This window comes from Alligator sinensis, unplaced genomic scaffold (genome assembly GCF_000455745.1).
Source record: "Alligator sinensis unplaced genomic scaffold, ASM45574v1 scaffold1298_1, whole genome shotgun sequence".
Lineage (NCBI taxonomy): Eukaryota > Metazoa > Chordata > Crocodylia > Alligatoridae > Alligator > Alligator sinensis.
The window spans coordinates 333,365-355,459 of record NW_005842192.1 but is presented as its reverse complement, the minus strand read 5'-3'; the positions used below and the strand labels follow the sequence as shown (position 1 = coordinate 355,459).

Here is a 22,095-nt window from a genome sequence, read left to right as displayed (position 1 = left end):
AGAGAGAGAGAGAGAGAGAGAGAGAGAGAGAGAGAGAGAGAGAGAGAGAGAGAGAGAGAGAGAGAGAGAGAGAGAGAGAGAGAGAGAGAGAGAGAGAGAGAGAGAGAGAGAGAGAGAGAGAGAGAGAGAGAGAGAGAGAGAGAGAGAGAGAGAGAGAGAGAGAGAGAGAGAGAGAGAGAGAGAGAGAGAGAGAGAGAGAGAGAGAGAGAGAGAGAGAGAGAGAGAGAGAGAGAGAGAGAGAGAGAGAGAGAGAGAGAGAGAGAGAGAGAGAGAGAGAGAGAGAGAGAGAGAGAGAGAGAGAGAGAGAGAGAGAGAGAGAGAGAGAGAGAGAGAGAGAGAGAGAGAGAGAGAGAGAGAGAGAGAGAGAGAGAGAGAGAGAGAGAGAGAGAGAGAGAGAGAGAGAGAGAGAGAGAGAGAGAGAGAGAGAGAGAGAGAGAGAGAGAGAGAGAGAGAGAGAGAGAGAGAGAGAGAGAGAGAGAGGTCTTTGGTCTCTCATTGAACACGGTGAACATTTCCAACTCTGGTGTGACTATAAATCGAAGACAAGGCATCATAAAATTTAGCTTATATTAGACACCAGGTAAAGAGCAAACCTCCCGAGTGCCAAGAAACAATTAGAAGAGAACAACTGGAGGGGAAAAGGTCTCAAAATTTGTTTGAAGCCAGGCACTCATTAAACCCATTAGACAACCGGGGAGGAATAAATACATTACTGAGTGCGGATCAGTAGGGTGTGTTACACTCTGATGTCTCCATTCAGACCAGTGACCCAACCAGTGCCCCTCCACGGCCTGCCAGCAATTCACAGGAAAACCGAAGGAGCAGCGAGTTGCCTCCTTAACAAAGCTCATTGCAAAGGATCTTGTTGGCAGAGGAAAACTGAAGAGCCCTGCATAAATGTAAGGTTTGTTTAGCAGCGAAATGTGGGTGATGACGGATGGGCTGCATACCACGGGGGCCTGGAGGCTACGACGACTGGTGCTCTTCCAATGTACATTATCGTACTAGCTACAGATATGCACGTCTTAGGGCAGTCCATTCACACATGCATGTTAAACCAATACAGCTCACAGAGGATCCATTTTCCTGCCCATAAGAAATATTTACTCAGACCCAGCACACGGGCTAGTTGGATGGTTCAAGCCCGACTCTCCCTGGTAAGAGTATACCTTAGTCACTGTGCCAGCTGTATCAATCCCCTTGTCACCCTGCTGTCACCTGCTAGCAGCCTGCAGGAAAGAGCAGGCTTGGAAAAGCCCAGACCCACACAGGCTCAGAGGTCAGAAGCATGCAGCGCCTCTGCGAAGCTTGCGGCGAGGGCGCCCAGGAAAGCATGCCCTGTGCAGACGCCTTTGTTAAGGGCTGCGGGAAAACTTTTGGCACCTAACACTAAAGTCTTGCTAGTGCTTTTCATTCTGGAGTCTCCTGCTCTAGAAAGGAGCGTTACTTTTACCCCATTGTACAGATAGGAAAATGTTGACAACAGTGAAAGGGTTAACAGTCCCCGTGGAGACTCTCTAAGGGTCCCTGTATATAGAAATAAATGCAACGGGTCACAGGGATGCTGCGTTTATTAACAGGAGAGAGAGCATGGAGAACAGGGGGACACAGCCCAGACATTTTTCTTTATGTCAAGCCTGAAGCGATCCTCAATCAGCTGGTGCCCATTGTTTCTAGTCCTCCCGTGGGGGGCCTTGATGAACAGATGCTCCCCCAGACCCTGATGTACACCCTTGATATACTTATAAGTTGCTACCAAGCCCCCCGCCCCAAGTCTTCTCTTTTGCAGGCTGAACAGTCCCAAGTCTTTCAGCCTCTCCTTGTATGACCTGGTCTCTAGGTCTCCAATCATGCGTGTGGCCCTCCTTTGGACTCTCTTGAGCTTCTCCACACCCTTCCCGACGTGCAGCGCCCGGGATTGGACACAGTACTCCAGCTGCAGTCTCACCAATGCTAAGCAGAGGGAGGACGACATCCCTGACTTTGCTCGAGATGCCTCGGTAGATACGTTCCAGTGTCTGATCAGCTCTGCCAGCCATGGCATTGCATCGGTGGCTCACGTTCGTTTTGTTGTCTATCACGACACCCAGGTCTCGTTCAGATGTGGTACTGGTATGCATCGCACTGCCGAGCCTGTGTGTCGTGGATTATTTCTCCCCAGATGGAGCACTTTACATTTCTCTGTGTTAAACAGCATCTGGTTGAGGTCTGCCCACCTCTCCGGCCTGTATTGCCAGCTTATCTTTGAGTATGACCACGCTCCCCCATAGTTTGGTGTCATCAGCAAACTTTGCTAGTTCGCTTTTTATACCACGATCCAAATCGTTGATGAACATGTTGAACAGCACCGGTCCCTTATTACGTTCTAATGTTTGGATTCTCTAGAAAGGGTCTCGCTTAATTTTGCCCCAGCACACTGCACAAAAGGCAAGTCATCTGTTCCCCGTTATTAACCCTTTGATCCTAGGTAGCATAGAGGAGGGAAATAAGTACTGAGCCCTGGGGGATGCCACGGGTCACCTTCTGTCATGCCGACTCAGTTCCGTCAAGCAATACTCTCCGGGTCCTACCTCGGAGCCAGTTACCTAGCCACCGAACTGTGACATAGTCGAGGCCGCATTTTCCCCAATTTTTCATGAGGACTTCGTAGGAGATGAAGTCAAAGGCCTTTTTGAAGTCCAGGTATGCGACATCAACCTCATTTCCCCCATCCAGGTGGTGAGTTACCCGACTGTAGAAGGAAACGAGGTTGGTCTGGCATGGCCTGCCCGTAATGAAGCCATGTTGGCTATCCTCCAAAAACCCGCCTTCTGCTAGCCTGTCTGTAATGGATATTTGATAATGTTTTCCAGGATTTTACCAGGGATTGAGGTCAAATCGATTGGCCTGTAATTTCCCAGGTCCTCCTTTCTCAGATAGGCACTATATTGGCCTTCTTCCAGTCTTCTGGGACCTCTCCCAAGCGCCACAGTCTTCAAATAACTTTGTCATCAGTCGCGCAAGGACATCGGCCAGTTCTTTTAGCACCCTCGGGTGTAGTTCACCTGGTCCTAATGGTGGGACTTTTAAATGAAAGGGTCTAACATTGACATCTTTCTTACTCCCAGCCTTTAGACAGCCAAACCCTCAGCTACCTGACATAACCTTTCTGAAATCAGATTTTCTCTCTCCAGAAACTGCACAGACATGCTCTCAAATGGGGGAAACGAGCCGTTCTAACCGAGAGAATTAATGTGTCATTAATTTGCGACGTTCACCGCCATGGGAAATAGAGGAGGGAGACGGCACAGCCTTGGTCAAAAAGGGACTGGAGAAATGATGGATGGTAGATCCATGAATGGCTATTGAGCAGATTGGTCGGATATATTTCCTCTAGCATGTCTAACCCAATAAATGGTGGCTGCCGGAAAGGGGACTGAACAGGGGATAGATCGCCGTAGAGGTGCTCAGTTCTGTCAGATCCCAGTAGTTAAGTGCCTCGGCACAGTGTAATTTTCCAGCACAATGAAGTTTCTCGGCACAGTGGAATTTTCCGCTACGGTGGAGAACCCCGGTGCAGAAAAGTTCCCACCATCCTTATGCAAATACACACACCATTATTGGTCGGTTCTAAATTATTCCTACATGGCGACTAGCAATTGGCTCGCTAGCCGTATAAAAGTTAGAGCAGTTTCCGCCCAAGTCGGAGAACTCCGCGCCCATCTCGGAGTGAACTTGGCGGACTGATCACCCACCAACGACTCCCTGTCATCGACCTTCCCGACGTACCCCGTGCCCTGCATGCTCGTTGAATTGTTCATGGACATCTCACCTCGGTTTCTAGAGCCCTCGTTCAGTTTGCAACTGTAACTGAAGTTAACGTTCTGCCTACGCTGTATCCATCGACAGTGTAAGTAAAGTAATCTTAGTTTAACCAATACGCTTACATGCCTAATTCTGCTCCATCGCGAAAAAGTACCCACCTGCTGTTTCGGGCTACTGGCCACAGCCCGGCCTACCACTCGACCACCACAAGTTCAAAGGTCTCCCTATACAGCATCCGCTTCTCCCACTGTCAGAGAGGATACTGGGCTAGCTGGACCATTTGGTCTGACCCAGCATGGCATTTCTGTTCTTAATGGCATGTTACCAACAACAACCTCGAGGTGTAGGAAGGTATTTTCACTCAAGACACTGTCTGCTGTTTTCACAATCAAGGATCAGAGTTGTGCTCTGAGGCTTTCCCCACTTCCCCAGGGCTGCCAATTGTCACGATCGGATCCCAAATCTAACAAGATTTCACATTTTCCCCCTGAAAAACACAGCCTCTGATCACCTGAAAGTCTCCGCTTGCATGAAAAGAAACTGCCAGCTCTAATGGATGTAGAGGAGTCTGAAAACAAGGCCAAGTGAACCCTTAGGGCTCAGAGAAGGAAAAATAAAAGCAAAACACAAAGTCAATTGAAAAAAAAAAAAATCTCATTTTTAAGCTGATCTCATGACTTGTTAGGGCCTCACTTCATGATTTCCAAATAGCTGGGGGTAGCAAGGCTGCTTTCTGGAGTGACCAGGCTGTTTTCTGCGTGTCAAAACAGATAGCTGTGACCTCTCACTAGTGAAAAAACCCTCTACATTTCCATTCCTAGCCTACACAGCTCGCTTTCCACATGCTTCCAGTGCAAGCTATTCTGGATGTGCAGCTGGCAATTTTAATGACTTTATGGGGGTGGAAGTAAAGTGAAAAGCAATAAAGCTTCCACAGAAGGCTCTTTGACTGGCAAGTTAAACAAGATCTAGTATGCTTCGTTCCCAGGATTCGTGTGGCAAGACCTGCTAAAACAGTATATATGAACTGTGCCTGCTGATCACCGACTCTGGGAACAACGGCTTAAAATACTCCTCTCGCGTTCCTTCCAAACCTGCTTTTCTGCGATTCTATGGTTCATTTCTCTAAGGTGTGTTTAATCCATTAAAACTTTGAAGACAAATACATTTGCTTTCAGGGATCTGTATGCAGGGACAGGAGACCTGAACGATACCAGAAATTAAAATGTATGTCTTTGGTAATGAAGTTTATATTACAATGTACAAGGCACCATTGATTCTCATGGGGGGGGGTGGAAGGGAAGGGAATGAAAATAGGATGTGAACCTATGGATCTAAAAGCCAATGAGAAAACTATTCCCATTTCTATCATGGCCTCTATATGAGGACCTCTCCAACATTAATTTACTAAAGCCCGCCCCATCTGGGGGAGGTTTTTACCGACTTCCTTTTCATATGTTTATACACACACAAATATAAATATATATATATACACATAAATATAAATATATAGATTATATTTCTTTGGCCTTTGGTAAGTTGTTTAGCCTCAGTGTTTATTTTCTTGTGTGCACGCGTGCATGCTTTTATTTATATAATATAAATTATTATAGTACTGACTTCCTCTCTCATGTCAATATTATAATAACTTATATGATGATATAATGGCCATGATAGAGAGAGAGGAAGTCAGTACTATAATAATTTATATGATTATATAAATAGATGTATACATAAATAAATTTATATATAAATAAACAAAAGCACTGGGGTGTGAGCATGCGTGTGTGCATGCATGCATGTGTGCACACAGATAGGGAAGCAAACACCGTGGTTAAACAACTTACCAGAGAAATATAACCTGCATCTCCTTGGCTCCGTCTTCTGCCTAACCACCCGCATGATATAAAAGCTGGTCTTCCTCAACTGACAGCTAGCATGGCATTGCAGAACTGTAGAGAAGGGACTTCTAGAGGTCATCTAGTCCGCCCCCCCGCCTAAGGCAGGATTATTCCTACCAAACCCATCCTATACAAATCCATCATCTAACCTCTTAATAAAGTATCGCAAGGCAAAACACCCTAACCCGCCAACGTCCTGCTTCTGTGAAAGGTTGTTAATCTACATTCAAGAGGTCCCAAGTAGAGGCCACGTGCCTGCTACAGAGGAAGGCAACCTCAAGTATGTATGGATCTGATTGGGGGTAACACTCCTTCCTGACCCCAATGCAGAACAATGGAGATAACATGCAAATAAAGGCACATGTGCATGCACACAGAGCAAGTACAGTAAGAGAGAGAGGAAAGGATGCAATGTCTTATAAGCATCTAGTACGCTTCCATCTCTGCTTCCATCTTGAGATGTTAATGGATCTGGGATGGAGTGGGGAGAGGGAAGGAGATGTGGTGGGGATTATTTTTTCTTCTGAAAATACCTTGGTCAAGGCTACACAATTCACCAGGACTGTGGCCTTTTACAAAAAAAGCGACATCATATGAAGCAGGCAGCTGGCATGGATGCATGAATGTACAAAAAGCACGGGTGGCAATTCTAGCCAACGCATTACTTACTGTGCAAGCCACAGCCGACGTGAACTAGGGAGCAGACAGCAACATGGATTAGGGGTGTGTGTCTGCAAGGGGAAGGCAGATCCTTCTTGGCCGCTGGCCTGAGATCCAACCTCTTTTCAAGAGAAGCCCAGACCTGAGACCCTGGTGCAAAGCCAACTTGCACCCTAACTCTTCCTTGTCACCCTCAGTTACCCAGGGGGTGGGGTGGAGAAGAGCAGCTGAAGCAACCTTCTGGGGAGGACAAAGAAACCTGGTCCACTTAGTACTGGGCTCTCTTGGTTCAGTTCGACTTGAAAGGCAGTCAGAGCCTGCCATGATAGACACCAAGTCGGACACTAGTGCAACTAGATTGATGGTGGCAGTTATTTATTTAGCCCTTGTATTCAAATAAGGTGGTTCCTGCCTGAAGAGGGATGATAGAGCCAAGAGCTGTCAACAGAAGGATGCCTTACAATGGACCAGTGCATGGCTGCTCTTGTCTGAGATACCATGTCTCATTTTCAGTGCAGGGTTTTTTTGTTTTTTTAATGGATTAGTACCAGCAGAAGGTTTTTTTTTTCATTTTAAAAGACAAGCAGAAGTTGCGAGCCAAGGAGATGCTGAGGAGACAGAGTGGAGAAGGGCAGACGAGGCGAAAAGGGACAAAACAAGGGTCTAGCTCCTGCAGCCATATTCGGTAATGGTAAGCTTTTGCAACGCGAAGGCTTGTCTACACAGACGGGGGTTCTGTACTGGGCGAGCTCTCCCAGGGAAAACCTCAAGGGTAGATGGGCTGTGCTGGTATCAATTTGTGCTTTCACTGCTGCTCTTACCCGACTCGGAGCCAGAGCAAGCCCCATATCACACCTGTTCAGTGCAGGAGGACAACACACCCGCCCGTGAGTGGAACACGAATCAAAACAGAAGCGCAGATTAAAGATCAAAACAGGGACCCATATGAGAAGGCAAAGCTCAATGCACTGGTCTCCTGCAACTGTAAAGTCCAACAAAGAGATGACCCAACCCATCAAGATATTATACTTGCCTCTCTCGGAGTCTTAGCTGATCCTGAGCATACTGCTACAGGAAACAATGACGCACAATAAAACCCTTCAAGCTGGGTGACCCCACACTCTGATCAGCTAATAGATGCAAAAGTCTCCTTGGCTACATTTGTTAGGTTGTCTAAGGGTATTGCACATACAGCAGCCATTGCAGAAATACCTGAGCTAGCTTTAAACTAGTGCATTCAGGTGCCCAGAGCAGTCTAGCTACAGCAACTTACAATTCACTACAAAGCCTGCATGAGAAGGCTGTATTTAAAGGTCTGCAGGCATCATCTATACGGCAGCTCAGGGTCAGTGAATTTCCCTTGGCTCCTGGATAGTCATGCAGCCTGCACTACTGCAGCTACATAACCTGCTACCCCCAAGCTAACGAGCTGGAAGCTAGCTCAAGCCAAGCTACATGATACTGTGACTGTAGCGTGGATGCCCCTACCTCTGTGCTTTTAGACTGCATCTAAGCCACGGATATGAATGGGTCCCTCTAACCAGTATGTCACACCCCTCCAATCTGGTTACGGGTCTGCGTCCTCATGGCAGAAATTCTCCTACGACACCAAATGTGCGCTGATCGCACACGGGAGCCAGCAGGTCGAACCTAACTGCATTGGTACCAGAGGCAGAGGTGTAAGGGGGCAGTCCTCTCTCCTCCCTGTACCTTTTTTGCAGAGGGTGAGGTTCCCCTCCCCTCTTAAGCAGCACATGGGGCTCATGCCCCCCTCACCCACCCATCATTATGCTAGTAACCAGAGGGACTGGCATAGGGCATATGGGAAGAGCGCAATGAACAGGTAAGGCAACTATACACCGCTAGCAATGGCTCTACACTTGGATGCTAACAAAGTACTAAACAACGCTGGCTGATGATACAAACCACCGGTGAGAGCCAGTGCTGCTAACTCATCACAGACTCAGAATTAAACTATAGGCAGAAGAGGACGAATGGGCTATAAAAGTGCAAAGAAGAGCACCCTAAACACCAGAGCATAACAAGTAAGCTTTGGAGCCAACACCTATGCAGAGCTCACTGGAACAAAGCCTTGGTCCCCGGTTAGATGATGCATGTTGTCATGTGTTGTCGGTGAGTATTGCGTGATGAATCATAACATGCCAGACCTTAAAGCAGTTTATTCCTGGATAAAAATGGCAGATCAGCCACAAAGTTAAGTCGCTGACCAGCAACTTTTGTGGCACGGAAGAATCCTACAATAACACATGGCCAGTGGAGTGGTCCTGATTTGTCAACGAGATACTTGCATGTGTGAGATAAATGTAACTCCTGCCAGGGGCCTCGGATGCCTCCCTACGAATGCCATTCCTTGCTCCAGTGCCTTCTGTGGGAGTTGTTACTGCACGAGAAGCAAGGAAGCTGCTGTGCTTATGAGACCTGTAGCTGGCCCATCGCTTGGAAGGGTCATGCCTCAGCTCTTCTCAGTGCTTGACCTCATTCTGAAATGGAGATGAAGGCAAGAAAATGACTATGCTTGTGTACAATTAAGCAGATGGGGAAAAACTATTACATGAATGCAGGCAGCGGTTTTAGCCCCCAGTCCAGCTATGGTATTAACCAATGCAGAACATTTTAGCTATGCACAGACTAGCAGGGTCAGTGCTAGTTCTCATAGCTTTTGCTTTCCTCCATCATCAACCACAACACATCTTTCTTTCAACTGCTGGTTTCACTCTCTTCTTCCATATCATCTTAAATTATAGATGATCTTTGCCCTTGCTTCTTGAGGGCCTACGCTCCTTTGGGGATCTCAACCTGCCTGGGTGCATCTGAAATACATATAAAAAGCTTCAGCTTGATTTCTACTCAAAGGTGCAGTGCTGCAGTTTTAAAGCTTCTGAGAAGCTGGCAGTTTCACTACAGGCTATACGGGATGATCAAAAACATTATTTAAGAATCACAAAACTCCAGAGCCTGACATCCTGCAGCCAAGATCCTAGAAACCATTTTACACAATATATGTATACATAGATGCACGCACACATGTGCACATACCCCCACCCACACGCACTATATACATATACATATATATACACACACACATATACATACATACACACACACACACACACACACACACACGTGCACACACTGCTTGAATGGATTTATGCATTTTGTTATATAGCTAAACAATATCTTGTTATAGCATGCTAGCATTCATGTAATATAGATATAAAAACCATTCAAGCAATATACCCACCCACACACACATACTATATACATATACACATGCATGCACGTTGCTCAAATGGATTTTAGCATCTTGTTATATAGCTAAACAATATCTTGCTATACAGCATGCTAGCATTCACGTTAGCATATAACTTATATAAGCTATACATGCTATATTAGTAAGTTAGCATATTCATGTTAGCACATACACATATATAACATGAATGCTAGCATGCCATATAACAAGATACTGTTTAACTACATAAAAATGCTAAATTCAATTCAAGCAGGGTGTGGGGGAGTGTGCATATGTATACTGCTTGAATGCTTTTTAGTTATATCCTGGCTGCAGGATATAACAGCTACACAAATGTTTTGCAGCTTAGAGGCTTTGCAGTGTCTGTAAAGCTAGCAATTTAGAGCCATGATGGTAATGATGCTAGAACACAGGTCGAGGTCTCTGGCATTCCCAAACGATATGTCAGCTGAAGCTAAAGTGCTATTGCAAGTTAATTGCAACTATTTCTGGACCTCACCAGGTGGAGGGAGAGTCAGTGCTTGGCAAATGAAAGCAGCAAATCAGGAATGGGAAAAACCTTTTTAAGCAACTCCCAGTGAGAAGTGAAGGTAAAACTCTCAAAGCTAAAATTAATCCCTCTTTCAGCGCGAAAACTTCCTTATTAACGTAGGTTCTATTTAGAGAAAATTGGAGCTGTATTAGAGAGACAACACTGTATTTCAGCCCATGACATAGGATCTGCCGTTTCCATTGCTCCGAGGTCCTTTGGGCTGTTCAGTAAACCTACCTCGATTTGGCCGTACTATTTTCCCACTGGACAGTCTGCAAAGCGGTGGCCCCTCTCGAGGGTGCACAAGATGCCAGCAGGGCTGTAATGTAGAAGAGGGCTCCTGATCTGGTAGCAGTGGGGGACCGAATCAAATGAAAATGCCTTAGAGCAGTTAGCAGCGAAGGCTGGGGCTGAGGAGTTCAAAGGGCACAGAAGATGCTACCTGGAACAGGGGAGGAAGGTCGGTCAGAGCTGCAGCTGAAGAAGGTGAGGAAAAGGAAGGTCTGACGTGCGAGGTGGGCCCACAGCACCAAGAGGGAGTCACTGGCTGGTGGGAGGCTAGAAGGGAAATGCACAAGGGCAGTGAGGAAGGGAAGGGGGGGATGTGCCTTCTACTGCCCTTCGCCCCTTCTTATAGCAAGCTGCCAAAGGAAAGGAGGAAAAGCACATTGCTGCAACTCTTGGGGAGCATTCCAGCAGCTTAGTCAGAGGAGACATGCGTATAGGGAGCCGGCTGTGAAAGGGTTACTTCTTTCACATCCAGACTCCAAACATCTTTAAAAAAAATAATATGAATCCTATTTTAAACCCAGTGATTTCCCAAAGGCAAACTCATTCTGCCAACTAGGCATGAAACCCTCCCTTGGCTCCAGCCTCTCACAAGGGAGGGAGTTAGAAAGGTGGCAGCGATACAGCACATTTCAAAACCCACAGTGATTTACGCTAAAACGGATGCAACGACAATAACCCGGGCCTTAGGTATGTATGAAATCTTGTGGCTCCGATGCAAGCACTTAAGCCGATACGCAATCAGCACGCGGGACCTGGCTTCACTCCTGGGCAAGCCTCCCGCAGTGGGTCAAAGGAAGAGGGCTGCAAAGGTCTACTGCTGACTTGGTAGCACCAGAGAAGACCATGAGTCATGCACACTGCATGCACGCCCAACACCCCCAAGATCTACCTCCCCAAATGACCCAGCAGCAATGCTGCTGACCAAGTTGCTCAGATGAAGGGCAGCTGTAATAGCTCTGCATCTAGGCTACTGAGACCCTGAATGTCATAGTCAACGTCCAAGAAGGTAAGGAACTGGAGACAGTGAAGTCTCTTTAGAGCGTGCAAACTGCACGGCCAATGCAGATGGAGAGGGAAGGGCTTACCCATCCTGGTGGGCTTTAAAAAGGACTGCAGGCTACCCTGTCCTGGACCGCAGAAGGGTGTTGCCCTTTGATTGAGAACAGAGACAGGGAAAAGGATGTCCTACTGCACTACCTGGTCTCTCTCTCCTTAACCGAACAGTGGTTAAAAAGCAGACATTGGGTTTAATCCCAGGTCGATCCGACTCTCATTAACACAGGCGCAGAACAGTCCTTCACGGCATGCAGTGTGAATGGCAATTAACTGGGCAAAGTGTTAATCTGGACACTTCACGGGTACTTAATGTGGAAGAGCAAGGTTCACAGAGAATCAGAGAGAAGTAGGGCTGGCAGAGGTCATCTCAATCCCCAGTCTGGTTCACCATGTGTACAATCCCAGGATAAAAGGCTCCATGTCCCAGGTAAGGACGGGCATCGATATAATGAATAAATGCAGCATGCACAGAGTGCTCCCTCAAATGAGCACGCTATCCCAAGCAATAAGCTAGCAGCTCTCAGCTTGAACAGTCCCATTTCCAACGCTGCTTCTGGTCGCGCAGAAAGGCGGCACCATGCTCAAAAGAAAAAGTATTAACGCTTGCTAGCAAATAGGAAACAAATGGCTGTAAAAGCAGAATGGGGCGCCAGGTTAGCCAAAGTCGAGCATGTGGCAGTAATTTAGGTACGAGGAGCGTCTGGCTGCAGAGCCGGCTATGCATCAGAGAGTACGGGACTTCATTTCTTGGCCAGCTGCAGATAATAGCAGCCAGTCTGGCCAACACTGCTATCTGAGAAGCCCAGAACCGAGGGGTCTACAGTAAGAGCTGAAGACTGCTAGCTATGCAAAATCTTCTCTCTGATGGAATAATCAGAGTCTTCCAGATCCTCAAAAAAAGCTTCCCCCTGCTCGCAGCCAGCATCACTGCTGTCTTCTCCAAACAGAGCCAAAAGCCAGCTGACTTTGTCCAAGTTCCGGCAGACAGAGCAAGAAAACATCTGCCTGGGCTCAACGAGGAGAAGCCGAGCCGAGTGTTGTTAGTACGGCGATGACACCGGATCCCGTCACACCACATACGAGCCTTCCACGGAGACTGAACACGTACGCCACAAAACACCAACTTCGTGGAAAACCTCAACACCTCTGGGAAAGGAAGGGGAGCGCTCCATAAAACACACATCTTCCATTATCCAGTCATCAGGAAACGCACCCGACAAGTTACAGCATTCAGCTTTGCAGGCCGGCACCTTTTTAGACACGGCCTAAAAAGCTGCTTATTTTGCAGGAAATGAATAACAAGATTCATTTACTTATTTTTTCCAATCAAAGTGAATTATAGTATCAAAATGGACAACTTCAGGAGGCTTCCTCCAATTATACCCAATAACCACAATTAAACAAAATCTATTAAGACAAACCAAGCTCTTGACTATCTCAAGAAGCCCCTCCAAGACACTTCAGTCTACACTGTGCAGCTTTCCTAGCATCATTCTCCCAGTGAACTCCCTTCACGCAGATCTGGCTCATTTTGGCAAAGGGAGTTCTTTCATCTTGTTAAACCATCTCCACAAACAACATAAGATATAGCAGCAAAATATCCTTGTGCCACACAGGCTCCTACAGAAAGGATGTGGACAAACTGGAGAGTCCAGTGGAGGGCAATGAAAATGGTTCGGGGCTGGGGCATGATTTCAGGAGAGGCAGAAGGAACTGGGCTTATTTAGTCTGCAGAAGAGAAGACCGAGGGGGATTGAATAGCAGCCTTCACCTCCCTGCAGGGGGGTTGCAAAGAGGATGGAGCTGGGCTGTTCTCAGTGGGGGCAGATGGCAGGACAAGGAGCAATGGGCTCAAGCTGCAGCAAGGGAAGTTGAGGTTGGGTATTAGGAAAAATTCTCTCACTGGGAGGGTGGTGAAACACTGGAATGGGTTACCTAGAGAGAACGTGGACTCTCCATCCTTGGAGGCTTTTAAGGCCTGGGCAGACAAAGCCTTGGCTGGGAAGATACAGTCAGGGATAGTCCTGCTTTGAGCAGAGGGTTGGACTAGTTGTGACCTCCAGAGGTGCCTTCCAATATTAGTTTTCTATGATTCTAAGTTGTATCTACATGGGGAAGAGTAGAAGGGGTTGCCTGTCCCCTCGCTGATCTGCTGCGGGTGGGGGGTGCCACTTGCGGCATGCATGCTGCATCTTGACTACCCCTGCCATGCAGCATCTAGCACGGGGTCTAATACTGGTCTAATCCTATACTTAGAGTGGTGTAAATATTAACAGAAGACTTTAGCAGACTTCATTTTGTGCTCTCCATAGCACCTGTAGGTTTGGGATTTAAAGACTGGGGTGGAAACAAACAGGGAGAAAAGGAACCAAGTAAACTACACGTCTATTTGTGCACGGGGTGGGGGGGTGACAGGAGCTGGTAGAGTGTCTGGTCAGAAGCAGGTAGGGTGGAAGAAGTCAAAGGGGTGGCTGGGATGCCTACAGGTGGTGGGAGAGGTATGGAAAAGGAAATCATAGACAGTCATAGAAAGTTAGAGCTGGAAGGGACCTCAAAGCAGGACAAGCCCCAACTACATCATCCCAGCCAAGGCTTTGTGCAGTTGGGTCTTCAAAACATCCAAGGATGGAGACTCCACCACCTCTCATCTAACCATCACATTTGTCATATTTTCAACAAGAACTCCTGGGAGTTCAGCACTTTTGAAAATCTAGTTCTAATGCTCCTGAATCAAAGCACTGCTGCTTGCACAGCAAACCGTGTTCAGGACATGAGCAACCCTATAAAACATTCCCTCCAAGAGGCATTCTGGCATCGGCCTCCCTTTTTCTCCACTTGCTTAAATTACGATGCGCAAGAAAGAGTTAAGGCTTCAGATCCACCCTGTGACCTTGGCTAGAGGCCTTTCATTGGTATGAAGAAAGGTTGCCCTGACACCACACTCCCTTGCTGGGACACTTTATTTTGCAAAGATGGCTCTTTTCTTCCTGGGATCATGCTATGTATCCGTAACATACTTAGCCACCCATGCAGAGCGGGCAATACAGCAATAGCGGCTCCTTCAGGACAGCTAAAATCATGAGCTTTTGAAGCAGCAGCATCCAAGCTACATAACCATAAGAGTGCTTAATTCTGCATGAAGAGCTACAACCTATGAGACAACATGGCTTGTAAAACCGCTCTAAGTGAGCAGGCTCAGTGACCATGTTTTGGCTTCCAAGTTCACTTCTGCTGAAGGCTTGGAGAGCTGCACAGCTGCACCGACAGCGGGACAGTGCTCCAGAGGAAGTCTCCTGTTGAAGCCCTACTTATCCAGATGCCTGGATAGATTTTCCCCTGTACATCTCGAAGGATTTTACAAAGCATTGCTCCTACTGCATGGACGGTGAAACCATGGTCAGTGACTTGGCCATGGTTATACAACTAAATCAGGACTAGATCAGGATAAGATCCCTGCTCTCCCCACTGAATCATGCCGTGTCCACTGGGATAGGCAGATTATTCTAGTTTGAAAACACATCCGTGGCCTTCCCCCTACCATCTGCAAGGTTGTCTCCCTCAAGCTGCACAGCATTGAAATTCATGAAGCGAATTCCTTGCTGGACAACATGGTTGTTCAACATGAAATACGATGTCTGAATCAACAAGCAAAAATCCTTTCTAAGGCCACGGTACCCACATGCAAGAAAACAAAAGCCTCCAAGACCTTAAAAGGGGAGATTTAAGAATTAAAGCACTGTATCTTTGCCTTCGCCAAAGAAGCAGCAGTGTGCCTGATAATAGCCCAGTATGTCTATTTTGCAGGGCAGAGGAAAGGTAGATTAGAGCTTCATGAAATTCGTTATAAAACAAGTTGTGATGGCTGAGAGGAGGTCGGTCTACCTGAATTCACCTTCTGGCAGACACAAAAAAACCTGATTTTCTGCTCACCCTTTAAAGATGAGGTGGAAGATGGGATATTTTGTCTGCTGCTCACGCTTACCTTCATTGGGTTTTCATCATACGTCGGGGTCCCAAGGTCCATTTCGGCTTCATGTTCAAGACTGGCATCATCTCCTGGGCTGTCCCAGTTAGGAGGATCCCACTGAGTTTGTCTAGCAAAAGAAAGGAATGGTTATTCTCTCTTAATTTGGGGTAGCAAAGACGTCTCAAAGAAGTGATCTTCATGTAGGCCTCGATGGAGCATTCATTAGGTATATATGGCACACACAGACCACACATAGAAGTCAGCCCTGCCTGCCTTCTGCAAAGAGCTGGCTGCAGGCAGGATGCTTGAATTTGAGCCCACACAAAGTACCCTCACTCAAGTGGACTAGAAAAAAATATTTGGATGGATTTGGACATGAACAGTGTTACACGCCTTGGAAAATAATGAAGTACTATGAACAAAGCGGTAATGCACAAGGCAGAGAGTGCTGAGGGCATCGAAAAGGACTCTCTCGTTTGGAGTTTCTGCTGTTTGGTCCATAATGGGAAGCATTCGCATGGCTATCCCAATCCGAACGCCTGTCTTGGGAGGAGGGGTGTGGGGAAAAATTCTCACTCAAATGGGCCAAACAACCTTCAGCACCATAAAACACTATTTAAGAGCCTTGCTAATAAGCTAGTAGTTGTGCTACTCTTTAAAAAAAACCCACTATCAATAAGGCATAATAGTAAAATAATATTTACCAAATCGGGGGAAGGAGCTGGCATATAGTTTGCCTCTTTATGGAACTGCCTGGGAATACTGAAAGTTTAAACAAAGCATCTACAGCAAGTGTTCAGTGGGGAAAACTGTCCCGAAGCTTAAGAATAATTATATTGAACCATCAGCTTCCAATGCAACTAATGGCGTATTTACTGTATAAAGATACCAACATCAATAGGTACAGCTAAATTGCACCTCAGGCCTTTGATAACTAGACTCCCCCAGAGGGAATACATGTTACTGCTAGATAATCAGCAAGGTCTTCCCAGCTTCCTGGAGTTGATGCTCTCCTGTCTTCCTAGTGTAGCACCCAGCCCATGACTGGGTCTCCTAGGCACTACTGCAATGGAAATCATTCACATTTGCATCAAAAATGGGGGGTAGTCACGCTAACACATGACTAACACATCATGTGTATCATGCTAACACATCTTAAAATAAGAAACTGAATTCTCAAATCTCTTTTTTCTAAGCTTAATTCCATATAAAACTCCTTGTTTTCATTCTATACATTGGTGGTGAATGGAGTTTACAAAATAAGCACACTGGGCATGACAAATATCAACTTTTTTCTACCACAGGCCCAGAAACAAGCTATTTTACATTCACCAACAAAACAACACCACGTCCTTTGACTTGCTACAGTGCTGAAAAGAGGTTTAAGGCAGGGACAACTGGCATGAAGAGGAAATCTAGGATTGCAAAAATCAGGATCGCGCCTGTCCTGTATGTCCATCTAAGAAGTGACAAGATCTCACATTGCCACCGTCTCGTCTACAAAGTTCAAAAGATTTAAAACACCATATACAGTCTAGCACTGAATGCATCACAGGTTTTACTGGGCGGTAAACAGATCCTGCTTCAAGAAGCTTTCAAGCTATGTACATTGACCTATGAAATCCATTTCATCAATTAGATTTCATCAATGAAATCTATAAAATCATGGGTCTCACTGCTAGAGTGAAAGGGGCTGCATGAACTGTGCATCATGTTATTACATATTAAGATAGGAAAGCAAAAGGAAAACTGTTTCCAACCAAAAAGGAGATATGAATGAAAGAGGACTGGCCTAAAAAACGGAACATGACCAGGGCCTCTTTAAGTGTCATACGATTTTAAGTCATCAACACGGCGTTAAGCCTGACAAAAGTGCCCTTTACTGTCCCAATGCTGACAGTGACACCAAATCTTGCTGGGGCTCCTCATAAGCTAGATCTGGACCTGGAGGAGCTGCATGTGCTGGATCCAGAACCTGACAGCAGGGTAAGCAGCATGGCTTCAGCTCAGGGACTGCAGGGCTTAATGCAGCCATCACTCACTCTGCTGCTGCTGCAACAGGTCCCCAGGGGGGCTCAGCACCCTGGGATTCAGCAGCAGGCTCCACTCATGCTCACCCTGTCCCTTCCAGGAACCCCGCAGGCCAGATGACAGCTCCGTGGGCCGCATCTTTGACAGCCCTGCCCTAAATGAATCACTAAAGACTACCTGCCTGCAACTCTGCTGTGCCACTTGGGGAATACCAACAATGTAGAATAAGGGCTTTCCAGCCCCCAGAGGAGCATTTACCTTGTAATCACATGGTAATAGTAGATCTTCCCTTCTGGATCTCGGGCTGTTTTCCAGTTGGGAGGGAGGACGATGGTTTTAGGTTTTGGAGGAGACGGCGGCGGCAAATCCAGGAGATTGTTGGTCACCACCATCTCAGGCTACAAATACCCCCCCACCAAAGAAGAAAGGTCAGGAAGGAGTCATAGTGTTACAAGATCTGAGACCGGTCACTGAGCCTAAGCTCAAGTGATTTTTGTTTCTGAAGACACAAGCTACAGGCCTGTTTACAGCAAATGGCATGAAACAAAGTCTACAGAGAGAGAGAAAAATGGATGAACAGGGTGACCCAGTTAGCCCCTGCCAATCCTATGCTCCTTATCCTCATTTTTCAGAAGAAAGATGGATTATGACAGCCCTTGCTGTCTATATACAAGCTGTTGGGTAAAGGATAGGAAAGGTGGGCATGCACATCAATGAGTGCTCTCGGAGAAGGGATGGTCTTTCAAAGGAATCTATACTAAACTGTAACCAATTGCTAGACAATAAATAAATTGCTAGACAATAAATCCAGGGAGTTTGCAATCGTTATTTGGGAAAGGATATATTCTTCCTCCACTCAAAAAAAAAGAAGAACAGGGGAACACCACCACATGGAATGGATAAACCATTCTTTCCTTGGGAAGATGAGGAAGAAACTGCATTTCTTAAGCTGCTGCCAGGCAAAAAGCACAGGGACTCATTGATCAGCTGTGCCTTTGACTCCCTTCTCTTGCCTGTGTATGGCCAGGGTAACAAATTACCACAGGGTAAAAGGGGCAGGGCTTTCCCATGGATCAACTGCCTGTACGCACCCTCTTACTGAAGGATAACTGGAACCTAAATCTATATATGTTGCAGTAAAGCGCTCAGTGGAAGAGGGCTACAAGTACCAATACGCAGGGCTTCAGTAGTCAGCTCTGCAATACATGAATAAAGCTGTTTTGTTCTTCGATAGGCTTTGCTCATGAAACATCTTCTTCATAAGCCACAGAATCATAGAAAATGAGGGCTGGAAGGGATCTCTCTTCCAGCCCCCTGCTCCAAGCAGGACCAGCCCCAACTACATCATCCCAGCCAGGGCTTTGAGTAGTTGGGTTTTGAGTAGTTGGGTTTTGAGTAGTTGGGTTTTGAAAACCTCCGAGGATGGAGACTCCACCACCTCTCTGGGGACCCTGTTCCAGTGCTTCATTATGTACTAACTGAAATAGTTTTTCCTAATATCCAACCCCAACTTCCCGTGCTGCAGCTTGAGCCCATTGCTCCTTGTCCTGCCATCTGCCCCCACTGAGAACAGCCCAGCTCCGTCCTCTTTGCAGCCCCCCTGCAGGGAGGTGAAGGCTGCTATTAAATCCTCTCATTCTTCTCTTCCGCAGACTAAATAAGTCCAGTTCTCTCAGCCTCTTCTCACAAGTCCTGTGCCCCAGCCCCTGAGCCGTTTTTGTGTTCAGAAGATAGGCGGTTTACATCTCATGCCTAAAGAATGCTGGTATTGTAACCCACCCTACAATTAGTCCCTTGCAAAACTATAGCAACCACCATGAAATCAAACAAAAAGACAAGATTCAGGAAAATAACACACAAATTCCCATGTCCTTCACATCTCAATGCATCAGCTCTCACCTGCTGTATGGGCTGAGGCTGGCCAGCTGCCACGATGGTTGTTACTGCTGTTGTTGGTTGTACCACTACTCCCTGTGGATGCGCTGTGTAAATCTGCTGCCCCTGGATGTACTGAAGACCTGGCTGTGCGTAACTCTGAAACAAAACAAGAAGAGTTAGAAAATGAATTTCCGATCTGAAAACCCATTTCTTTCCACCCAGGTGGAGTACAAAAACAGGGTATTGTTTGCTTGTAATCTTAAAATACAGTGCAGGGCAAGATATTCCTTTTGTTGTGAAGCTGTTCCTACAGCCGAAATACAGTGATGTACTTGTAAGGGTTCCCCCATGGTTGATGCCAAGGAGAGTATGACAGGGGATGGATTACACTAAACGTGCCCTGTACACATATACATCCTCTAAAGTGTCTACTGCTAGCCACGGTCAGAGACAGGATGCTGGGCTAGGCGGACCAGTGGTTTCACCCAATATGGTGCTTATGTTCTCATGTTTAAATTCTTGCATTTCATCTGTCTCACTGTTGGTCCTTCACTGAAATTTAAGTAAAAAATATTGCAGCTGGTACATCTCAGAGCATTTATTTCTTTGGAGCAAGAAGGAAATGCAGAACTGAGCAAAATGGATGCTGTTATGAACTTATTTAAGGTGAAGAAATGGATTGAAATGAGTCAAACCTGCAATGTATCTTAACTAAAGCCAATATTTCAGAGCCTGTAACTGAAAAACAGACATCAGTGAGGGATTCCCCCATGGGCTCCCCACTTGCAGATGCAAACTATGGGAATCTCCAGCAAGGGGATTCCTGAGGAGTGTCTATCTTGCTGCTGCACCCTGACTTAGGACAGCCCGGCAGATGTGTGCACCGAGTCCAGGCGCAGCAGTGAGATGCAGGCATGGCAGGAGAATGCCTGCAGGGGATTCCAGCTGCAAGTGGGGAAATGCCCATGGGGGTTGCAGACCCGCTCACTTGCAGATGCGTGCCCCGAGTTGGGGAATGGCACCCAGCGCTGCTGTCCTACAGGATCAGGACCTAAAGCCCTGGAAGCTGCAAGGGGACAACCCCATGGGACAAGGCCCCCTGCCAGTGATGTCTGCAGATGCCAGTGAAGCAGATCAGATGTGCTGGGACACATCCTGGCATAGCTGATCTTGCTCCACAGATGACACCGGTGTACAGGTCCCCCCCTTTCAGCAGACAATAACCATCATCTTCCAGATGACTTCAGCTGCTCCCTCACATGCTGGGCATGGTGATGCTTCAAGGACTGACACCTTGTTCTTCCACTGAACAGATGCTTTTGACCAGGGCATTGTGTGGGTAGGACAATTAAAGCAGTGCAGGTTTAGTCGACTGCTGGAGACTAAGACCCTAGTCAACTGTCTCTCTGTAAAATGAGTCAGACTTATTGGCGTGAAGTATAGCGTGGTCAGATGTGGACATTTCTTGGGAGTGGATTTTAACAACACAGAACTAATACTTGATGAAATCCTCCATTCTCCGGCAACCGTTACTTTTGGGTAAACTTGGGAGAAACTGAAAAAATGCTGGATAATTGCTTCTGAAGGAAACAGTGGACCTATTCTGAATAAAACAAGACTTCAGGCTAGCAGGGACTCAGGTTCAGCCTGTGTGCTGCACTCAAGAAGGCTAATGAGATCCTTGGAAGCATAAGAAAGGAAGGAAAAGCTGCATCTACATAGCATTTGGCTGAAGTGCTGTGAAGATTTCATAGACATCAGGGCTGGAAGGGACCTCGGAAGATCATCGAGTCCAGCCCCCCGCCCAAAGGGCAGGAAGTCAGCTGGGGTCATAGGATCCCAGCAACATAAGCATCCAGTTTCATCTTGAAGGTGTTCAATGAAGGCGCTTGAACCACCTCCGGTGGCAGGCTGTTCCAGACCTTGGGGGCTCGGACAGTAAAGAAATTCTTCCTTATGTCCAGCCTGAAACGATCTTGAAGTAGTTTGTGACCATTCGACCTCGTCATCCCTTGGGGCGCTCTGGTGAACAAACGTTCCCCCAGATGCTGGTGGTCACCCCTGATAAACTTGTAGGTGGCCACCAGATCACCCCTGAGCCTGCGCTTTTTCAGGCTAAAGAGCCCCAGGGCTCTCAGCCTGTCATCGTAGGGTCTGCTTCCCTGACCTCTGATCATGCGCGTGGCTCTTCTCTGGACTCTCTGAAGCTTCTCCACATCCTTTTTGAATTGTGGAGCCCAAAACTGGACGCAGTACTCCAGCTGCGGCCTCACCAAGGCCGAGTACAGGGGGAGAATGACGTCCCGGGATTTGCTTGAGAAGCATCTATGGATGCAAGCCAGCGTTTTGGTCGCTTTACTAGCCGCCGCATCGCACTGCAGGCTCATGTTCATCCTGTGGTCAATGATGACCCCCAAGTCTCTTTCTTCCATAGTACCAGCCAACATAGCACTGCCGAGCCTATAAGGATGCTGCGGGTTTTTCTTCCCAAGGTGGAGAACCTTGCATTTATCGGCGTTGAACACCATCAGATTCTTGTCCGCCCACTTGCTGAGCCTGTCCAGGTCCAGGCCTGTCCAGGTCATATTGTTTTTGATTAAAAAAAAAAAAAAAATAGCCTGCCCTCAGCTCAGGAGCATGGTAACTTTGCCATGTAAAATGAGTAGAATAGGAGAGAGTAATTACATCTTCATTTGGCATGACT

At 46.9% G+C, this 22,095-nt stretch overlaps 1 protein-coding gene across 5 annotated transcripts in view; it reads right to left on the bottom strand.

Annotated features, from left to right (window-relative positions):
* Positions 1-22,095, bottom strand: part of SETD2 (SET domain containing 2) — a 116,696-nt gene that overhangs the window by 11,777 nt on the left and 82,824 nt on the right. For 2 of the 5 annotated variants that reach the window (XM_025207372.1, XM_014521212.2), the window contains exons 15-17: positions 19,413-19,547; positions 17,772-17,911; positions 15,498-15,609 (exon numbers count right to left, since the gene is read on the bottom strand). In XM_025207372.1, coding sequence (XP_025063157.1) covers positions 15,498-15,609; positions 17,772-17,911; positions 19,413-19,547 — 387 coding nt within the window. Of the gene's footprint in view, positions 1-8,680; positions 8,867-10,405; positions 10,727-15,497; positions 15,610-17,771; positions 17,912-19,412; positions 19,548-22,095 lie in introns of those variants that run through there. The other 3 variants (XR_003094712.1, XM_025207373.1, XM_025207374.1) reach the window with 3 other exon arrangements.